The sequence below is a fragment of the Carassius auratus genome, chromosome 9 (assembly GCF_003368295.1).
Source record: "Carassius auratus strain Wakin chromosome 9, ASM336829v1, whole genome shotgun sequence".
Classification (NCBI taxonomy): domain Eukaryota; kingdom Metazoa; phylum Chordata; class Actinopteri; order Cypriniformes; family Cyprinidae; genus Carassius; species Carassius auratus.
In genome coordinates, this window is record NC_039251.1 from 31,500,613 (window position 1) to 31,522,677 (window position 22,065).

The 22,065-nt window shown below is 37.3% G+C and overlaps 1 protein-coding gene across 2 annotated transcripts in view; it reads right to left on the minus strand.

The window, feature by feature from the left end:
- The window catches only part of epha3 (eph receptor A3), a 113,418-nt gene that overhangs the window by 22,993 nt on the left and 68,360 nt on the right, over positions 1–22,065 (minus strand). For both annotated transcript variants that reach the window (XM_026272554.1, XM_026272556.1), the window contains exons 6-11: positions 15,151–15,275; positions 7,463–7,625; positions 5,098–5,200; positions 4,554–4,618; positions 3,074–3,199; positions 1,622–1,807 (exon numbers count right to left, since the gene is read on the minus strand). In XM_026272554.1, the coding sequence (XP_026128339.1) occupies positions 1,622–1,807; positions 3,074–3,199; positions 4,554–4,618; positions 5,098–5,200; positions 7,463–7,625; positions 15,151–15,275 (768 nt within the window). The remainder of the gene's footprint in view (positions 1–1,621; positions 1,808–3,073; positions 3,200–4,553; positions 4,619–5,097; positions 5,201–7,462; positions 7,626–15,150; positions 15,276–22,065) is intronic.

A 22,065-nucleotide genomic window follows, 5' to 3' on the forward strand; every position in this document is an offset into this window, starting at 1 on the left:
TAATCCTCATTTTATGAGGAATTATGGACATGAAAGGAAACTGTTACATTCCTTTCCAAATTCTACTTAAAGCAGAATGAAGCAAAACTTGGCCGGCAACACAATGTTTTTCACTACTTAGTAAAAATGTGAAGATGTATTAAAGCCTCAATGAATCACACCATTTAAGTAAAAAAACTAAATTAAAACGGTTTGTTTCTTTTTTTCTTTCTTTCTTTCTTTACATTTTAAATCTTTATATTGAAAAAGGAAAAACCTGCACACTGTCCAAATTTGCAAAAATATAAAACATTTATTTATTGCACATTTTGATATCATTATTTTATTTTATTTCATATTTTTTGCAGTTTGGAAGACTGTGGCTATTTTTTTTATGTTTTATTTTTTGTTATTTTAGTCTATCTAATAATAGCATAATAGTTAATTTTTATATTTAAATGTGCAAAGTTATTTTTTAAATAATATGCTGAGTTATTGTTTCATTTACCGCTACATATGCTTTTGAACAATACACCACTGGTCAAAAGTTTGGAATAATTAAGATTTCTTTTTTTTATGTTTCTAAAACATTGTCTCCTATGCTCAACAAGGCTGCATTTATTTATCAATACTGACAATATAAGAATGATTTCTGAAAATTCATGACACATGACTGAAGAATTGATGCTCATCAGGAATAAATTACATTGTAAAAAGAAACCAATCCTTTTAAACTCTATTAATATTCTACTTTTTTTTTTATTTTTTGGTTTACTTTTGATCAAACAAATTCAAAAACATCTTTCACAATAAACACACACACACACACAAAACAGAATTATTCCAAACTGTTGGCCAGTACTGTTTGGATTTCAAAATGCATTTGAGCATATTTTATATTTGACTGTTCAATCGCTCAAAAGCCAGATTTCTGTGTGCATGTGCAAGCGGTTGAATGTTCAAATATCAGATACATTGGCTCCACTTGGTAATGTGCATACACTGAACATGTCCATCTGTGCTCAACATCAGTGGAGTGGACTGTACTTTCAAGCCGCTGCGCGAAACAGAACAAAAAGTGCAAAATGAAGTATACCAGAGCCTTAATACTAGCAGTCTGTTTAAAGCCAGATAAGGTAAAGTGTGAACATTTAAAAAAATATATTTTTGCCTAAATCATTATGAAAAAACAGCCCCACGGAGCCCTTGAGGAGGATTGTGCAATGGATTAAAGAATTTCGCTTTGATCATGCTACATAATAGAGACTGATCTAGGGAGATTTACAAGCATACGTGATTTACAGCCCTGTGTGAATTGTCTCTCGCGCTGGATATTGGCCCAACGTTATAAGAAAGAGGTCAATACAACAGTGGCTTTCCGTATAGAAGATCTGCCAACTTCATGACATCCACTAATATTCCACAACTGGAAACAGCTAACGTTTTATACGAGATACTCCCAAACGGGCGTGCTCTGAACTAACAAATCTAAAGATGATAAATGCATCTTCTAAACAGACTCAACTCACTGTATGCTTTTCATACAGATGCAACAAAAAACCCAAATCATTTCCCTTTCTCCTTTTAACGTGGGATAATAAAATGGTATCAGAAGTCAATTTTAAATAGGTGTGTAACTTACTGCGTGTGACTACACCCTCCAACCTGATGATGTTGGGGTGGTCGAACTGTCCCATGATGCTCGCTTCACTGAGGAAGCCCCGCCTCTGCTTCTCTGTGTACCCGGCTTTGAGCGTCTTGATGGCCACACAGATCTCCTTCTTAGACGGCAGCTTCAGTCGGCCGCTGCACACCTCTCCAAACTCCCCTGGTGAGAGACGCTTATTTTAGAGAAAGTGAAGGCTGACATGGGAACCACTGATTTGTGTTTTAATTAAACCGTTATCCATGTTAATGATCTCTCCTCACTGGAGTTGTCAGATTTAAAAAGTGCATCTAGCTTTGTCTGTCTAAGAAACACAACATAATCGTCTGTGGAAAGATTGGTTAAAGGATCCAATAGGAATTAACTGGAGATCTCTGTGAATATTGTTGGTGAATCACAGCATCATGGTGAATGGATCCCAGTCTTAAACTGAGTTCTAGGGCATGTGCGCAGGTGTAAGAGCACACATCAAACAGCTCAGCAGAAGATCGGATCTCCACTGTGGACGATGCTGACAGAGACTTGGATGGACATTTGGGTACAGATGATATCACCACCCAAACATCCAAGCCAGGGCCGTGTCCTGTTTGCGTAATCCAACGTGCAATTACTTTATTTCCTATGCAAGTTTCGAGAGATGGGTGAAATCCAGGCATGCTGTCTGGAAAAAGTTAGCCGGAATAATTGCAAGCTGTCTAAACAGCCGCCATGCTGGACTTGGCCAGCGTTCAGATGATGTTGACCATCTTAAATATCAACCTGGCCTAATCCTCAGCAGTGATCACTCTGATAAGCTATGCAGACAAATGAAGGTCTACCGAACCCACGCTAAAAGATCATTTTCCAAGCTATATAAAAAAACAACAACCCCCTTTTTGCTCTTTTGCATTGCTTGCCAAAGCGTAAGAAAGCCGTAAAATGCAGATTTACAAAAGAAGTGACATCCAAAGCAGGGAATGTGCTTATTTGCAGTGTGTGAGCCCTGATGTTTGTGTGCCGACTTTTACGGTGGTACATCAAAAGTGAACAGTTCCTTTATTTGCTGCATTGTCTACACAGCCATGAATCACAAGGCATTATCTTTATATGTGCTTGGCTGTTTAAGACATCAGGGATGTGGGGAGAGAAAGAGAGAGAGATAGAGAGAGAGGGAGAGCTGTGGGGGGTGAAATGTAATATCCCAGCCGGAGGTGTGCTCTGCTTACCCATGCTCCTCTGCTCTGGCAGCAGGCAGTCTATTAAAGGCATTGAGGCAGTGAGGATGAGCACTGGGAGGGACCCTTTCCCCATTTCAAAGCCACACACCTCCAGCTGCGGTGCTAAATGATTCTCATTTACACCACCTGCCATGTTTGTTACAAGTGTATTTTGGTCCAGGGCAGGTAACTTTGTTTCATTGCACCAGAGAGTGAGGATGACGCCACATACCTGCCCCAACCACTTTGTCGATGGCGATACAGGATGCTTCCAGTTCCTTGGCGAATTCGTGCACGGCTTGACTCGGGTCTTCGTAAGTGTGCGGGTCCACGTAGGTCTTGATGCCAGGCAGTCGCACTGAAAATCAAAACAAAATAAACCAGACTGAAGGAAAAAACAGTGCTTATGAGGTTGGGAATATTGTGCATTCATAAAATGCAAAACATGCATATATGTAAGTATGTAAGTGTTTTGAGGGCATGGGGAAAACAACTTGATTATGTCATTTGTGGTGCTTCGTGGGAGTGGGCGGAGCTCAAATTTAATTTGGTGCAATTTGCACGCTGTAACTCTCTGATTGGTGGATTTTCTTTTTTTATAGCATCATGGGTAATGTGTTTAACTGTGTAATCCCTGGTGAAAAACTACAATTGATATAATGTGAACTAATGGCTTCACTAAAAGCGTATCGGTTTACACCCTTTCTGCTCACAGTAGGTTTTTCATTAGGTTCATTAAAAATGAAGTTTATCATTAAAAATCACCTTCCCTATGGAGAATATGAAAGGCATTTTTATTTCTGGAACCTTACTGTTTCACTCTTGAATAGGTGCAAGAATGAAACAACCAATCGAGTTTGGTATGTGAATAGATTCAGAAAAGAAGACCGATCAGAATTCATTGTTCTGAATGTTGAGCATTCGGTCAGTGATTTGGGAGATTTTCAGAAGTTCCTATTAAATTTCCTTAACAGTTTAAAAGCCATAAAACCAAAAGTACAGTCAGCACGCCAGAGAGCGTGTAACGCTGTAACGTCACATGTAGCGTTGCTCAGCAAAATTCACAGGTAAAAGAAAGCAGAAGTGAAGATGAAATTTTTTTAGAAAAAACTCTAATTAGAATGTGTGAGGACTGGTAATACAGTGCTATCTTGCAAAAAGAAAAAAAAAAAAAAAACCCTGAAAAAAAGTTGCAGTGTAAAAATACTGTTGCTTGTGAGCAGTATTTGCTGTGCTTGGGAGGTCTAGAGGAAACAAAAAAACATATTCCATCACAGAGGTTGTTGATTTGAATCTTTACGATAGGAAGCTAAGGGTGTCAAGAAATGCAATTTGCTGGGTTTGAAGATGGATAGGTCTATTACGGATGACCTAATCAGTTAGCTAAGCTATAGTCCTACAGGACACCTCATGCAGGTTAATCTAAGAGAAATTGTGTGGGCCTCCATTAAATTTCCTTCCTAATACCTCTGCCAGTGTGAAAAATGGCAGCTTACAGACAATTGGCTTGCTGTAGCTCGGGAGCAGAAGGGATATTATAAAAACCTCCTCCGTTATTGGCTTCTTGTGGGCTGTCTGACATTTAAAAATAAATACTAGAGCAAAACTTTGTTTTCATTTTTACTATTTGCAAGGAATGGGTATTAAACACCTGGAAAGAACCTGAATACTTGCAAGCTTATTGAGAATTATTGAGGTGTAAATATACTCACAGTGGCCGTTGCCAAAGGGCAGCCTCTTCTCATCTGGATGTTTGGACTTGCTATATCTACAAAACCTGTCAAGTAAAGTGATGAAAAGCGTTAATTATTCTTAACGGCTTTAATTGGATGATTTTTCTTCTCTAAACGATGTACGAAGCGACTAAAACCTGAACAGACAAAAGTCAGAGCCAGGATCAACTCGACTGTTTTGCTTTTCTATAAGGCATGACAGTGTTCTGGGGTCTTATAAAAAGCCATAGATTCATGAACTCTTTCAATGGTGCCGACTGCCAAAATCAGCCCCTCTGCATGACACGACACTCGACTAACGGTGCCCGTTACATTCGGCAGGAAAAATAACACGGCTTCTGCCAAGTGAATCGTCTACGACTATATATAGGCAGCAGGCATGAAGGGGCACACATTTTCATACTTCATATCTGAAGGGTGGGAGATCAAGGGTCCTGTGGAGAGACTTGAGACAGCAAAGTGACAGCTTCAGGATGGGCACACTTAAACCTCTGTGTGACTGAGCTTTGACTGACAGACAGACCTGCTTATCACAATGTAGAGCACCACAGTGAGGAGGATGATGGCCACGGCGGAGGAGACAGCGATCAGCACCACCTGACTGTTCTCACTGGAGATGGAAAAGGCTGCCGAGAGAGACAGAGAGAGAAAGAGACATTTTAAGCACACATTGGACAGATATGTAGCTGTTCGAGGTTAATTAACACAAAAGTTTCATTTTTTAATTAATGACATTGAACCTAAACCCAACCTCAGTTCATAACTCAATACTTCAGACAAATTCAAATAGAAACATTAAAAGGCATTCTACATCCCCCCTGTGAAACATAAGTGTGTTCAATTGTCTTGAATGTGCACTTGTAGTTTATTCAAAATAAACATGTTTGCAGATAATATGAAATCAATGAAATAAAAGGTCACTTAAGTGTGCTTAAAGAGAGTACACCTTCATAAATATGTTTCTTAACACACTTAAATACACTTTTGAACAGTGCACGTTGTAAACGTAAACAATTCAAATGTTTTATATTTTACTTAAAGGGATACTTCACCCCGAAATGAAAATTTTGTCATTAATCACTTACCAAACCCGTTTGTTGTTCCAAACCCGTAAAATCTTCGTTCGTCTTCACAATTTAAGATATTTTGGATGGAAACCGGGAGGCTTATGACTGTCCCATAGAATGCAGAGTAAATTACACTGTCAAGGTCCAAGAAAAAGTATGAAAAGCATCGTCAGAATAGTTCCTTGTGGCGCGGCTGACACAGAAGAGTGTAGGCAGTTTGAGTGATGTGGAGACACACAGTGGAGACTCTTGACAAATGAACTGTTGAATGAAGTTATTATTTAAGCTTTATTCACGTATAAAAAGTATTCGTGTCACTTCATAACGCAACAGTTGAATTGATGGCAGATGGACTATTCTGACAATGCTTTTCATACTTTTCTGGACATTGACAGTATAACTTGGCAGTCAGTCATAAGCCTCGCAGTTTTCATCCAAAATATCCAAAATTTTGTTCCGATGACGAACAAAGCTTTTAACGGTATATATTTAGTTTAACTTGTCAGTATATTAAGCAGTACACTAAAACTATATATTTAAGACAAGTTATTATGAAATCACATATAAAGATGTACAAAATAAAAGCACTCTAAAGGTCTGCTAATCCAGCATTTAATTTAAAGTGTATTTCTTTTAAACTAGGGGTCCTGAAGTTCCTTTTAGTCATTTTATATTTCACCCACTAAGAGTCTGACAGGGTCACAAAGACTGATTTTTATAGTGAATTTAAATGTAAATTATAAATAATTGTAGGCATATTTTCTGTCACACCAATATGTCAACACAAAAAACATTTCAGATAATTTCCCACATTATAAGTATTTCCCATTTGTAGTTAAAACGGCAGAAAAATGTGATTGGTGCTGCTTTTAAATACACGTGCGATGTGAAAAGTTCATTTGGTTACTACACCGTCTGCTTTTCTTCAGGAGATGGAGTTGACAGTAAGTTTGAAACAATCTTGTATTCTCAATCCATTCTTAATCAAAGCTGAATGCTAGATTTTAAATATTTATCATAAATATGTGACATGACAGCACAGGGTTGGTGTTGACACATATTGAGTGATGGCAAAGAAAAACACATTTTGTGAGGAAATGGAAGCAGCAGGAGGCTGTGCGCCACTGTAAATTAATACAGCAGATTATACTGATGAGATTCATTTTTTTGGATCTGTAGCTTTTTAGAAAAACCAAGCCATTGATCAAGCCATTTGATGATTTAATAAAAAATCAATGTTGAGAAATAAACTTATAACAATCATTTAGATGACCATTATTTCCCACAGACGAATATTTGACACAATATATACACTATCCTATTCATAAAACATTGTCTTTCATTATGGAAAATCTTGTGACTGAGAAACATAATTCCATGGGCCTTGGTGTATATTTCACACCAGCTATACATGTAGAGGCGCCTATAGATCGCTGATCGTGTTCACTCACAGTATCTTTTCATTACATGAGTGTGCATTGATTTCCTATAAATGTTTCATTAGATAAATAGGCCGTCAGCAATGCTGCGACACAATATAGGGTTTACAAAATGCTCAGTCTAAGTGCTTAATAACGCTGCAGACAACACCTGCCATCATGGGACAAAAGATGCAGCACTTATAGTTTTAACCGAGTGGTTTTTACTGTATGAATGACTTTTATGACAGTGTATTGAATCAGAAAGCAAGAGAGTTGCGAGTCTTTGTCTGTATTGTTTGTTGAGCTGCACAGCTATGAATGGATTGAATCTGGTGTTGTGACTGCGAGGGAATGTGACTGTAAATAGAGACAGAATGAAAAGAAGTATGTAAATGCTTACAGTCTGGACTGGTCTCAAACTCAAACTTGCGACTGCTACCGCCGTATCCGGCTGCGGTGCGCGCTCTGATCTGAAGCAGGTAGATCGTGTCGGGTTTTAGTCCGTTCAGTGTAACGTTTGTGCCCTTTGACCTCAGGATGGTATAGCTGGTCTCTTGTTCCTGCTGTAGGATAGAAAGCAATAAGAGGAAAACAAAAGAAATGTTCATTTTAGCACAACATAAACATCTTTTGCCTCCAATATCAATGCCAGATAAATAAATCAGACTGATGCTGAGTCAAATACATATTTTATGATTTTATGCTTATTATGATGCAACATTTCATGGAAATATAGAGCAAAAAGGATACAAGAAATCAACATGGAGAGTTTTTCACAACATATTTTTAATTAACAATCTCAAGTACATTACTGTTCAAAAGTGTTCATGTTTTTAAAGTAAGTCTCACACACACTGTATTTATTTGTTCTGCTCCAGACCATCTACATCTTCCTGGGACTGAATTGCCTTAAAGGGACTTCAGAGCAAACTAAAAGGATCCTAAAAAGAATCTTAAAATCTTAAAGAGATATAGCGAACATTTGAAGTAAATGACATGTCATTAGAGACGCACAGAGACATCCGTCCATCTGACATGTGACCGTTGGCGCGGCCAGGAAAGGGACGAAAATTCATGCACATCAGGAGCATCTAAGGCTGCTTGGGACAGCGCCAGCTCATCTTAATATACTGCCACCTTCTCCTCACATTTTATTGCTTTCCTGAAGATTTCTGTGGTACGTTGATCCTCTCTACAAGCGAAAAAACCTAACTGATTTATGGAGCGTCTTTGTTTTCAAACCATTGTTTCCAGATGTTTCTCCGACTGGAAAAAGGCAGCAGTGGAATGAGAGAGAGGGGAGGTTTTCTGTTGTTTATTGTAGGAGTCCAGAAACGGGGGAAAACATCCCACAAACAGAGGGATCACTCATTTGCCGGCATTATCCAGCACATTCATCCATGTAACTTATCAGTCCTCGGCCATAGCTAGTGTTATGGCAAACCTTCAAAAGTTAATTTGCATTTTGCTCCATCGTTGACCTCTAAGAATAGCTCACTTGTCCACACTGTAGATATTGAGTTTCCCCACGCTGAAGTAATTAATGGCAAATGAGATTTGAGAGCATCTTTTCGTGGGTCGGCAAACACGTAACAGATTAAAGCTCTATTGGGTTTCATGTCTAGACTACACATGCTAATAGGATTTTTGATGCGGCGATGGTATGGACCATAATTGTCAGACGCCACTAGATGAGAGAGGCAGTGTACAGTTACATATGCTGGATTTCTTTGAATATCCTTTGCTTATCCACTAATCAGAAACAAATAAAACAGCAATGTAGCACAGCCACATTTAGAACAATGCTGTATTGATGCGACTGCAAGTACACGAGAAACAAGGCTTTCAAAATGATAAAACACTGGGTTTGTTTTTCGGATTTCCAGAAAAAACAAAAAACAAAAAAAAAAACTGCCACACATGACATGACTCAGATTAAAACAGATTAAACTTCAAAAATTAGTATGTAAAGAAATAATAATAAAAAAAGGTTAAAAAATAATTAGAAAAAACAACAATTAATCACAGAATGTATTACGGGTTTAAAAAAAATAAAAAAATAAATCACAACTATGACAAATTTTAACAACAGCAGCATATTAAAATGATTTTTGTCACTGAAGACTGGAGCAATGAAGCTAATATTAAGCTTTGCCATATTTGACATTATACTAAACTAGAAAACAGCTACTTTAAATTGTAGTAATATTTTACAATATTACAGTTTTTATTGTATCTCTGATCAAATAATGCAGCCTTAGTGAGCAAAAGAGATTCCTTTAAAAATATTTTACAAATATCTTAAAAATCCAGCTCTTAAGAAATGTAGTGTATATGTTCTTTGTGTTTCTTGTTTAAAGAAATTGAGATTAATGTTAGAATGTTGGTATATTAGGAATTATAGAATTCTAATTAAATTATATAGAAAAAAAATTAAGAAATATACTAGATAGAATATGTATGTAGCATTTTTACAAAACAATAACTACTATACATTGGACAGTAGACCAAATCAGTACACCCAAATGTTGAATATGTGACCTCACGTGGATATAACATTTGCTAAATCCTGTGGAAAATGTGGAATATACAAGCCAAAATTAAAAGCAACAAACATGCACATGCAATATGCGTCTTTACTGCTTAAATACACATTTCACCACATAAGTAATAATATTTGACATTGACCAGACTTATACAATCAAATCCAGACCGCCGGTTTAGACTGAACATGTTACTTACAGCATTCAAAATAAATGAAAAGCCATATTTTATCAGCATTGCATGGTTTTTATTCACATCTCCTTTCACAAAGAGCCAGTACGTGCTGTGATGATGGCAAAACAGCGCTTCCCGTTAAGTTATAGATGCTCTTTTGGGTCTTACATCTGTTAATGCAGCTGAGCTTTGGAAGTTTTGTCCAGGCTGTATTACAGAAACTTCTGAATCAACTCTGAATTTGATCTATAAAGTAACCAATGCCATTTCACTGATTAAATGGAATTTCTTTCTTTTAATCTTAAATCAAGAATTAAGATTGAACGTTTCTGCAACACAGCCCTAGAAGCTTCAATTGGAAGGAATATTTTGGAAACAGGGTTTTTCGGCTCCTCTCGCAGCACTTTTCACATGAAAAGCTAATCCAAAACTGCTTTTTCCGGGGTGCCCAAAGAGCCTGTAAGTGTCACCAGCAAGCATCTGTTTGTAAAAAGTGATTTAATCTGTAGATCTGTATATCTAGCAGTTTTATAAATGCGGTAGGACGTCGACTGACAAAACCCATCATGGAAAGAAACGAACACATGACTCCAGTGGAAACCAAGTGACTAATGCAAACATCACATTTGATCTGGATCCGACGACAATCATTTCTACCCCGTTCTTGAACGCAGCACAGAAACCATTTCAAACCTCCAGACTTTGGATGCAAAGCCACAAATGGAGCGCATCAGGTTTTATGGTTTGAGGAGGCCTCGGATGTATAAATTCGCTCTGCCGTGGAAGACGAAACCAATACCTCGCGTCGTATTGTATGCGTCTCTGTTCGAGTCATAAATCTTTTCCCAGGTTGTCACTGTTCACTGCTCACGACATCATGTGATCAGCTGGAAATCATATACAGGTGTGTTGAAATTTTCGCTGCAAATACTATATCCTTACCATATGTCCCAGGTCTGCATCAGCCACCTCCCAGCTCCGGGGTTTGACAAGGCGTGCAATTGTTACTTTTCGACAAGTGCGCTATTGGTGGAATTTAATATGCTTGTCATGTTCTACTTTGACAGTCTAAATATTGCAATCTGGGCTTACAGCCTTCCTCTCCACTAAAGAAGAAATCCTGTAAATACAAAATGGCTTTTCCAAAGCATTTCCCCCATCCAAGCTGCAGGAGAAATAAACATTCTCGAATACGCTCCGAGATCAATACGATAAACTGAAGAAAAAAAAAATCATCTCAAATGAGCACCATTTCCAGAAAATTAAAAAGCTCTATCCGTCAATAAGGCCAATTTTAGACTGCTGCCAAAAAAGACGAGCGCAATCGGGATGCTGTAACGTCAAGGAAACACGAACCAGAGCGCTCAAGTATTTCGAGATGCTTGAATCGTAAGGCTTTTTCCTCTTTCGTAGCATTGTTAATTTTATATACACACACACAAAGAGCAGAGCATTCCCCCCTGGCGTGTAATCAAAAAGAGATTTACTTTAAGTGAAGCAACATGGATCTCTTGGAGCTCAGGATTGGATGAGGCTTTCTCACAGGAGCAGCATCACTCGGGTTACCGGGCATCTCGATGCTTTTTTGGAAATCCATTAAGCGCCGTTTGTTTGATTTAGCGCTATACAACATTATGCAGTGTAAACATCATGGTGTTTTTGAACTTGGCCTGTTGATGCCACATTTTCTTTGAAAAGTCACTTAACGGATCTGGCTCTTTTTATGAGGTTTATATGTTCCAGTCTGCGGCCTGTGTGTCACTGAATCCGGTAAGAAGATTTGGGGCCCCCTTTCCTTCTCAGTGTGTGTGTGTGTGTGTTTTGTGAGGGTGAAGGTGGTATGTTATCCTCTGCCAACCTAGATCAAGGGGCACCGAGGTTCTTTCCGAGGGTGTCTCTGGCTTTTCCACATGGCAGCACCGCTTGTGTAGGATTTGGGCGACTCCAGCTATGCCTGATGAAGCAGTGCCTCACAGGGTTGTGTAATTAACAGGAATCAATGGAGAGACGGACTAGATTTCATTGTGAACAGGGAACACTGTGCCACCCGGGGTCAAATGAGACATGGAGGATTTCAGGAGCCCCCAAGTGTACCTGTGCCAGAGGGTGAAAATGAGCTGCCTTTTGCTTGCAAATAAGGGGATTACGGTCAAGCGAAAGCATTTCCACTGGCGGAGATTTGGGCCTCACTGATCTCACAGAAAGACGCATCACAAAGGTCCTCTGTAGGAAGCGCAGGCTCCAACGATTCTCTTTTTTCGCCAGCAGATGGGAAAACACTATCAGCATATTTGGACTGAATGTAAATGTTGAACACTCGAGAACACACAAGAGAGTTGAGCCGCTTTCCTCAAAAGGTCAACTAATAAAGTTTGCCCGTTCAGAACAATTCAGATGAAACATTTAGGCTTAACTTTTTACAGTGATTCTATGGTTAACTTATTAGCTCATTCTGCAGAAGCCTAGGCTGTATAATGGCTGTTTTTGTGTTCAGTGCTATATATGAGGCACAATCAATGTTAACTTCAAGAGCAATGTCAAAGTTATTTAACAGATAATGCTTACTGTAGGATAACTCATTACAGCTGGATGATATATTAAATATTTGCAGTATAGCACCATTTAAAAGTCTGTGGTCAGTAAGGTTTTAAAATATTTTATTCGGTAAGGATCCTTGAAGAATTGATTAAAAGTGACACTAAAGACTTCTACATGGTTACAATAAAATATTTCTTCTGAACTTTCTATTTACCAAATAAAATCAACCTAAAAATATAATAGTTTCTACAAAAAGTAATAAAAAAAAAAAGATTTTCAACATTATTGATGATAAGACATCAGTATATTAGATATTTATACATTTTCTGAAGGATCATATGACAATAAAAGACTGGAGTAATGATGCTGAAAATTCAGCTTTGCCTCACAGGAATATATATATATTTTTTTAAATATTCAAATAGACAACATATACTCTGAATTGTAATACAATTGCAGTATAATACTATTTGTACTATTTTTTATTTTTTTAACCAAATAAATACAGCCTTGGTGTGCTTAATTTTATTTTTTACTAACCCTGAACTTTTGAAATAGTGTATTCGGCAATTAGTTTGATGCAATATAAAACTAAATTATTATTATTTTGGCCACTAAGTTTAAGAAAGAACGTCAATAGTTTGTGTGAATCAGTTTAAACTGTTTTTACCTATCTATCTATCTATCTATCTATCTATCTATCTATCTATCTATCTATCTATCTATCTATCTATCTATCTATCTATCTATCTATCTATCTATCTATCTATCTATCTATCTATCTATCTATCTATCTATCTATCTAAGCTGTATCAGTCAGCCATAGTATTTGGGGAGTGAAAATTACAGGATAAAATAAACTGCTGGTCTAAAACATTGGCATGAGCTTTCAGTTTTGAACTTAAAACTTTTTTGTCACGATGAAGATGAACCATGTCTCGGAGACAACCCAATATGGTCTACAATTTCAATATGCATGTCTGTGTGGTCATACAGTCAAGTCATTTACCCACTAAAGCTATGGAATGTTTTTGCTGCGGGAAGAATTCTGGACCGTTGCCACTGCAGACTGTTCTGGAGCTTTCTTTCACACCCTCAGATCCCCTGCCAGTTTCGGGAGAGGAGACTCCCACATTGTCAGGCCCCAGTTAAGTTCCAAACCCAGAGTTGTGCTTGCTTCAGAGCGAGGGAGACGTTATCCACTTCACCTAGAGCACAAGACATCTCAGGATCTGACAGCATGAAAGAGCCCTCTGAAAACTGACCCTAAAAGAGCCGCGCTGATGTGGCACAACAATACTGACCCTCAATCAAGACCCGATTCCTGTACGGCTCATTAATCATACGGCATCTGTAGGAAAGCAGCCGAGGGGCCGACCGGACTGGGTCTTGACTAGAAAGGAGAGATTGTAAGAGTTTTTTTAGATGGGCGAGCATGGACTTGTAGCACTCAAGCTTTAATGGGCAGGTGGTGTTTAGATCAGTGCCTCCGGTGTTACAAGACCAAAGCAGAGATCATCTGCCACTTTCACAGATTGTTAAGAAGGCTTAAAATGAACTGACCTGGTCAGTGAGTACTAAGCAATGTTTCCTCTAAACCGCCTGTGCACTGCCTACACAAAAAAACATTAATCTGTGCAGAAGGCAGACTCGAAAGAGAGCTCTCTAAACAAAACTAGATGATCAGACACAATACTAAAACCAAAGTCCATCTGCATGTCCATTGATTCTGAATATGGAACTGGATCTATGAGAAATCATGTGCATTCCATGATCTCAAGAAAAGTTCTACATATACAATAATGTAGTTCAATTTGTCTAAACAATCAAGTTTGAGGATTGCACTCTTCAAGTACACAGTAAAAAACATCAAAATACATAAATTCTATGGAGTGAATGAACACTGCCACTACTTGGCTACACTAACTGTTTGGATGAGGAAAAGCATTATAAAATCTTCATAAACACTGAGGTGGAGAAATCTCCTCCACCCCAATCATTAGAAATGGTCAATCTCAGAGATGGCCAATCAAATCAAAGTAGGTGGGCTTTACTGTTCATAGAAGCAGAGCACAAATTTCAGCACAAATCATCAACTTAATGTTGAACCAGAGCAAGGTAAGATGGAAGTTGCAAATCATTTAATATTAGTCAACTGTTTTACGATAGAAATGTTAAATGACCGACAGCTATCCAGTGATGCAAACTCACTCTCTACAAACAATGAAGCTGTGACTTTCACTTTAAAATCAACAATTTTACCCTATCATTGCTAAGAAATGCAGTGTAGTGATTCAGGATTCAGTATCGCTATTTTATTAATAAAAGGTATATTTCAGCAAGTCATCTTCACCACATCTCGATGCCTAAATGCACTACAGTTAGTTGCTGCCACGTGATTGGCTGATTAGAAATTTGGGTTACCAAGCAATTGAACAGGTGTACCCAATAATGTGGCCGATGAGTGTGTGTGTGTGTGTATAATTGTTAAACGAAAAATGAGCACTAGGGTAATTCTGTTCAGGTGGCTGAAGGATCTGTCCAACAGAAACAGGTTTTGCTCAATAAAAGCAAAAATAAAGGGAACATTGGTACCGAGTTAAACTTTTCATTTCAGGGAAACATCTCTCAGCAGAGCAGACAGAATCTATTTCACCTCCAACAGTCAAATTAAGCCACATCGACTAACGACTTGAAATGCTCCCAGGTATATAGATGTTCGCTCTGGACCAAGATTCCTAATGATGCCAAATAAAAGGACAAAGTGATGACTTCAAATGAAAATGTTAATGCAGTGAACGCCCACAGCGAATCAAAATTAGACTGCCATACCTTCTCATAATATTTGACCTCGTAGTCCAAAATGATCCCGTTGGGTCTCTCTGGCTCCATCCATGACAGTGAGATGCTGTTTCTGGACGTTCGGTCCTTCCTGATGACAGTCACTGCAGATGGAGCTGCGCAGAGAGAGAGAAAACGGAGAAAAGAGGATTAGCTGTTTCCACTCTGGCTGTGATGGTATTACCAGCACATAAAGCCTAAGGTCACAGGAAGTTCAGCTGACATTTTCATTCAACAATTTGCCTCCTGTGAACTGGTTCCTGTTGACCTAATCGAGTTCGTTCGCCACTGGGGGCCGGTTTCAAAGTTGGGAAAGTTGGGATTGAAAGACAAATTGATGCAATCAGGCAACGGATGGTTCCCGCAAACAGTGGCCACTTTCATGTCAAGTCAATACCTCGCACGGCTCATTAATTTTTTTATGCCAAGGACTCCCAATTATGAAGTAATCCATTCATGGGTAACCCACTTTCTAAATAATGAAAGCAGGTATAACACTGTTACAAAAATGAGGTAAGTAAGTTTGTTTACATGTTTTTGAAAGAAGCTCTTAGCAATCTGCATTTACTTGATCAAAACACAGTAACCAAAATACTGTGAAATATTATTACAAATTAAAAATAAGTGTTGCCTATTTGAATATGTCTTAAAAACACAGTCCTGTCATGCAAAGCTGGATATCATATATTGCTGCTTATTATTATTAGCTGTTAATTTTTCAAAAATTATATTAAAATAATTAAGTAATAATAAATAATAAAAAATATTTTTGTATCATTATAAATGTCTTTACTTTTTCATCTGTCCTTACTGAATAGAAATTCATATATTTATATACTTCTATTTTATTCTATTCTATTCTGTTCTATTCTATTCTATTCTATTCTATTCTATTCTATTCTATTCTATTCTATTCTATCTTAAGATTCCAGCGTGTAAATAAATACATAAATAAACCTAAATTAGTTTTGTATTTTCTTACTTCCTTCCTTATTTTTTTTCCATCCCCACTATGCCATTCGTTCCTTATACAGTTTTTGACCGTCCTTCAACTTAACGGTACACTTTACAAATGTGTCTCCAAACTCCTCCGTTGTGCTCTTAGATGTTTTTCATACAAACACCACCATTTGATCAAGGTTCGGTGAACCAGCATAATTATCCAAGACATCCTTGAGATTATCAGTCATTTACATAGCCCTCCAACCAGTGAACTATTTTGACAAAATATGTAGTTTTGCCCATCTCTAAGCGTGCTACAGGCAGCTCAAAGTCTCTCTCTGGGCTGGCGCTTCACAATCTGTGACTTTAATTCATGTCAGAGCCGGTCCCGCTCTCCTCCTGCCTGGCGCTCATGTTCTTTTTCAACTTTACAGCTCTGTAATTGCGAGGCAGCATGGAGGCCATGAAGGCATCTGACTCGCCTGTGTTTTAATTTTATTAGACCACAGGAAAAAACATGTTGTTCTTTCAAATGTTCATGCTTTCCTTGATTGTGATTATACAGTCTCGAAATGCTTCTTTTCCTCTGGAACCCTTTCGTTTTTTTTTTTTTTCTTTTCGTCTATTTCTCTTTGTTAATGAATCCAGATGGGCTCAGTCTGTTTGAGTTTGCAGCCCCGCTGCACAAGCTCCTTCACTACGGCACTCTGATAGGGGAGGAATTATTGAAGTTTTATAGTGGCCGCAGTTTATGGAAGCTATGATTTGTAATGTCTGGACAGCAGGCTCATTTGACACTGTGTATCTTTCTCAGTGTTCACAGCACGAACAGATCAACTTCGGCTTAAAATCAAATAAAAAGCACTGGTTTCTACAAAACCTTCGGAAAGAATGTGACAAACAGCAAAGAGCAAAGTGATTAAGTTTCTGAAACCAAGTAAGCAGCCTTATTAGTAAGCACAGTACTGCACTATAGGTAGACTATTGGGATATGTCCTAATAGTTTTTACATTTTTATTTTTATTTTTATATTGTGTTTTCACTTGCTTTTTATTTTATTTAGTCTTTTTTTTTACCTTTTTCATTTTATTTTTCATACATGCATTCATTCATTCATTTAGTCTGTAAAGTTTTATTAATTTTTATTGATTCATTTTAGTTTATTTAGCATTAGTTATTTTAGCACTTCAAGGCAAACTAAATGAGAAATCATGTCTTGTCCTGAAATTAAATAGATAAATAATTAAAAGTTACAAAAATGCTATTTATGGTTTTAATTTTAGTTTATAATAACAGCCCTGGTCCATAATCACCCCATTCCCTTATACTGTGCACTATTTGAGGGGACACATTTGTAGTGATGTCCGCAACCATAGTGGATATTGTAAAGTGCACTCATCCCCATAATGCATCTCAATTAGGAGGGTACAACCAATGAATAAATTCCATAGAAAAAAGCGAACGCAGCACTACTTGTCCCCTTGATGTCTTAATTTGCTCACTGGTTGTCACTTCTTCATTCAGTGGAGTGTGTTAGTGGAGTAATGTAGGGAGTAGTGAGTGAGTGTATATAGGGGAGTGATTTTGGCCTCAATGTTAAGGATCCAAAAGTTTGTTGTAATTGTTACTCAGGCATATGAGAAACTGTACGTCCTTTTGATCAACTTCTAACACAGCATTGTAAGTATCCTCCACAGAGAAGCAAATCACAGAATTAGTGACAATTTGCGACAAGCTGAGGTACAAAACTAAAAAAGTGGACAAAGTGGAAAAAATGTTGATTATAATCTATGCACTAAAGCTAATTATTAATAAAACAGTTCCAAGAATTTGACTGTTTTATTCAGTACTTGCTATTTTTATGAATCTCAGTTTTGAGGTGTTAGCTTAGCAACATGCTAATGCCAAACTCTACCGAACACAGTTGTGAGTCAAGTCTTTTCTAATCGTGCGGCAGCCGATCTTTCAACAGGATGTTCACTTGGTTTTGGAACTGTGTACATTTCTCGGCTTTCTCCTTGTGAACAGATCGCCTCTGTCTTAAAGCCAAAAGAAATCTTCAGTTCCCACAAACCTCCTAGAAGAAAGCAACAGCAAAAAGAACCACACAATTATGTGGGATACTGCGAGGATATTCAGTTACGAAAAACTGCAGGAGGGAGGGAGCTCTTCAGAAGAGGAGTGAAACCAGAGCGCTGCGTTTACAGGTGTGGCTGACAATTATTATACTGGCAAGTATGCTATAATCTTAGTGAAGTGCTGTCGGGATAATGACATTCTGCAGAACATGGTCTCAAAACGTCCTCCACATGGCTCTGCGGATGTGGGACAGAGGCATGGCATTAATGTGGGTCCAGACCCTGCTTTTCTTTCTCCCTGCCCTTTCCCCCTGAAAACTCCACACGCCAAACAGAAGAGGCAAACCGCAACAGCATATTTCAAGAATGCATTATTGAGTCATGGAAAACCTTTTGTCATGCCATGATCCAGCTAAACACTTCCACGCAGATCAGGGGCCAAAATTAACACTTGCCAAGTGCCAAACGCAAGTCCGAATTGGCTTCGGCTGTTGACTGGTAACATAAGGAACTGCAGCATTTCATGGTTTCAATCCAATTGTAAGAATGATATCTCACCCTAACTGATGTAATATGAGCAATTGTAAAGAACAATTCTTCTTCTTCTTTTTATTTTATTATTATTATTATTATTATTATTATTTGTTTATTTATTTATTTATTTTTAGTGGTACATATTTTAATGTCTCTTCTGCCCACCATGGCTGATTTTATGTGATCAGACATACAATAGAAACAGTACATTTGTTAAATATTATTACAAATTAAATCAGCTATTTTCTATTTGAATATACACTTTAAAAAGGTTTAAATGTTTTTAAATTTTATTTCTATGATGCAAAGATCATGATCCTTCAGAAATCATTCTAATGGTGATTTGGTGTAAAAAAAATAATAATAAAAAAATAAATAAAACGGTTGCCTAATATTTTTTTTTTGGGAAAATGATACTTTTTGGTTTAAATAGTTTAAACAAACAACATTTACATTTTAGATAAATAGTATGATTAAAAAGTGATATCATACATAATTCAAAAGTGACAGCTAAGATATTAACTGTAACTTTTGAAGAATTTAATGTCATATATCAATAATAATATTATATAAATATATAACTGACTGACCCCAAACTTTTGCACAATAGTAATTTTGAGAATATTCCTCACTAGTAATAATAATAATAATAAACATGACTTGTGACTGGGAGATAGAGATTGACCCCTATAACATATGATCTTGTAATTTAGAGCTTAACAAGTCATTAAAAAATCATTATAAAAAATACAGTGCAAATGATAGTTTTCCAGTTTCCCAGGGAAATTTTTTTCAATTCACATCGTGTTCAGTTGTGCCAAAAAGTTAATTTTGCACATCCCGGCACAGTAGAATGAGTCTTTGGAATTACTGAAAGTTAGACCACATGCTTTTCCAGCTTTGTTGGCTTTGCTGAAAATCTCTGCCCTGCCCCGGCACGGCTGCAAGGTCAGAAGGATTGGCCCGTTAAAATGGCAGAACCATCGGGTCTCGAAACACACGTTTTACAGCTCTGATGAGATTGAGAGCCGAGCTGAGAGCACAGTTCTTACACGGAGGGCAGCTTGCGTGTGCTGTCTCCCTTGGGCTGCGGAGCACATGCTGGCTCTGTTTAGATGGATTGGGCTGTGCTGACAACCCTCGGAGCCCCTTGTAAATGTGCTCTCTGCAGCCCCGACTCACTAGATTGGCCGTTCACACATCCATCTCCTTGTTCTGGCTGTGTTTTATAGGACAGTAAAGGAAGCTGGATTATTTGTCTAAGAGCAAGAGTAGAGAAGAACAGAGAGAGGGGTCACGATCTTCCTGGTTTTGGTTTCTGAAACAGCCTGAACTGAAAAACTCAATCGAAAAGACAGAAAATGAGGGTGTAGTGCTGTCTCTGTGTGAGGAAATGAATACCATTGCAGTCCAATAAACTGGAGCGCTTAAGCAAAAAAAATGTTTCTTTGTACTGTGTGCTTTGAAATCAAGTAAGAATTGTGAGCGGGAGTGTGTATGTCTAAAGGGATAAATAAATTGTTAGAGGGTAATAAGGACATAGAAATCAACAGATGATAATTAAAAACAAATGGCCTCAATATTAAAAAATAAAAAAAATGTATTTAAGGTTTGTTAAAATGTTACTCTTCACTGAAGAACTAGAGAAGAGAAGTGTTAAATCCATATTTACTGCCCATCAGTTTGAGGGGCTACAAATCTGTCTCCCTCAAGGTATCCTTGTCTGACAAAAACACCTTTAATAGAGTGAAGCTGTGACCTATCAACACTAAAAAACCTTAAACCCTCAACAAACTCTGCTGCTTATAGCCAGGGTCATTCTAACACTGTGCTACGTTTTTATAACCCCATCTATATGTCTTAGTATATTGGAAAACTTTAAAATCTGAAATCTGAGTGAATGTTGTCATTTTATTCAGGTGCTATATAGTAAATGTATATAGTAAATAGTAGTCTGAATTATAATAATAATAATGAAATACTAATTAAAATATGCATTGATGTTTTTAAATTTATAATATTATTTCAGTAATTATCAGTTCATTTTTTTTTCAATCTTTCAAAGTAAAATATATTACTTTTCTTAAGAATACTGTTTTTTTTAAATAATTTTTTTCCTGTTTCATCAGTATCACTTTATAATTGTAATCTTTTTTTTTAACTAAAGTATTTAATCTAAATTTAATGACAATAAGAAAAGAAATACACACTATTATTAAAAAGTTTTAGAAATACATTTTGAAAGGAGACACACACTCACCAAGGCTGCAATTATTTGATCAAAAATACATTATAAACTGTAATACTGTGAAATATTATGATTCCAAATAAATGTTTTCTATTTGAATATATTTTCAATTGTAATTAATTCCAGTGAAGCAAAGCTGTATTTCCAGCATCATTCCTCCAGTCGTCAGTGTCACATGATCCTTCAGAAATCATTCTCATATGCTGATTTGCTTGCCAAGAAAAAATTTAATGTTGCAAACAGTTGTGTTGCTTTATATTTTTATGGAAAAAATGATTCTTTTTCAACTGAAAGTTCAACATAAAGTATTTATTGTAAATAGGAAGTCTTAACTGTCTCTTTTGATCCATTTTAGTGTCATTGCTGAATAAAAGTATTACATTTATTAATTTAGTTCATCTTTGCGGATTTTCTTTACTTATTAACATATAAAATATTTCAATGCATATTTGGAATAGTCTTTAATATAAAAATACTTTAAATCATAGCAAGCATACATTATTCATTTTCAAAAATTAACAGGGATGACCCACAAATAATAAAACAAAAATGTTGAAAACATGAATGTTGATTGACTCAGCAAGGAAAGATAACAGAGTCTGTAGCCCTGTATCACTCTGAAAGAAGATGCCTTTCTTCACAGATAAATCAGCATCTGTTCTTCGACAGAAGATGAAAGATCTGCTGAGTGAAAATGCAGTCCTCTCACAATGACAGTAAGGCTTTTACGAGGTCTCAGGCAAAGTCAACTGCTCCCTGTGGTAAAAGGGTGCAAAACTATCAATCCCTAGCCTTTGAACCTCTAGTAGTCCAAGTAGTCTTTGCCTACTATTTCATGACACCAGACCCCAAAGCCTGTAATCTGTGGACCAAAGCCTCCTCTAAATCATCTGACAGGACCTGTACCTATCACTCCACAGCCGGCACTGAACCGACAGAGGCCTGAGCCCCACAGGGCTCGAGAACAGACACACGAGTCTTCAAAAAGGAAGCCCACATGGAATGAGAGGCAGATGGCCTGCCGTCCAGCACCCCTCTGCTTTAGTAACCTGAGGAGTCGTGACCTTCAGTCAGCCATACTAGAGGCCAACACCTGCAGAATGA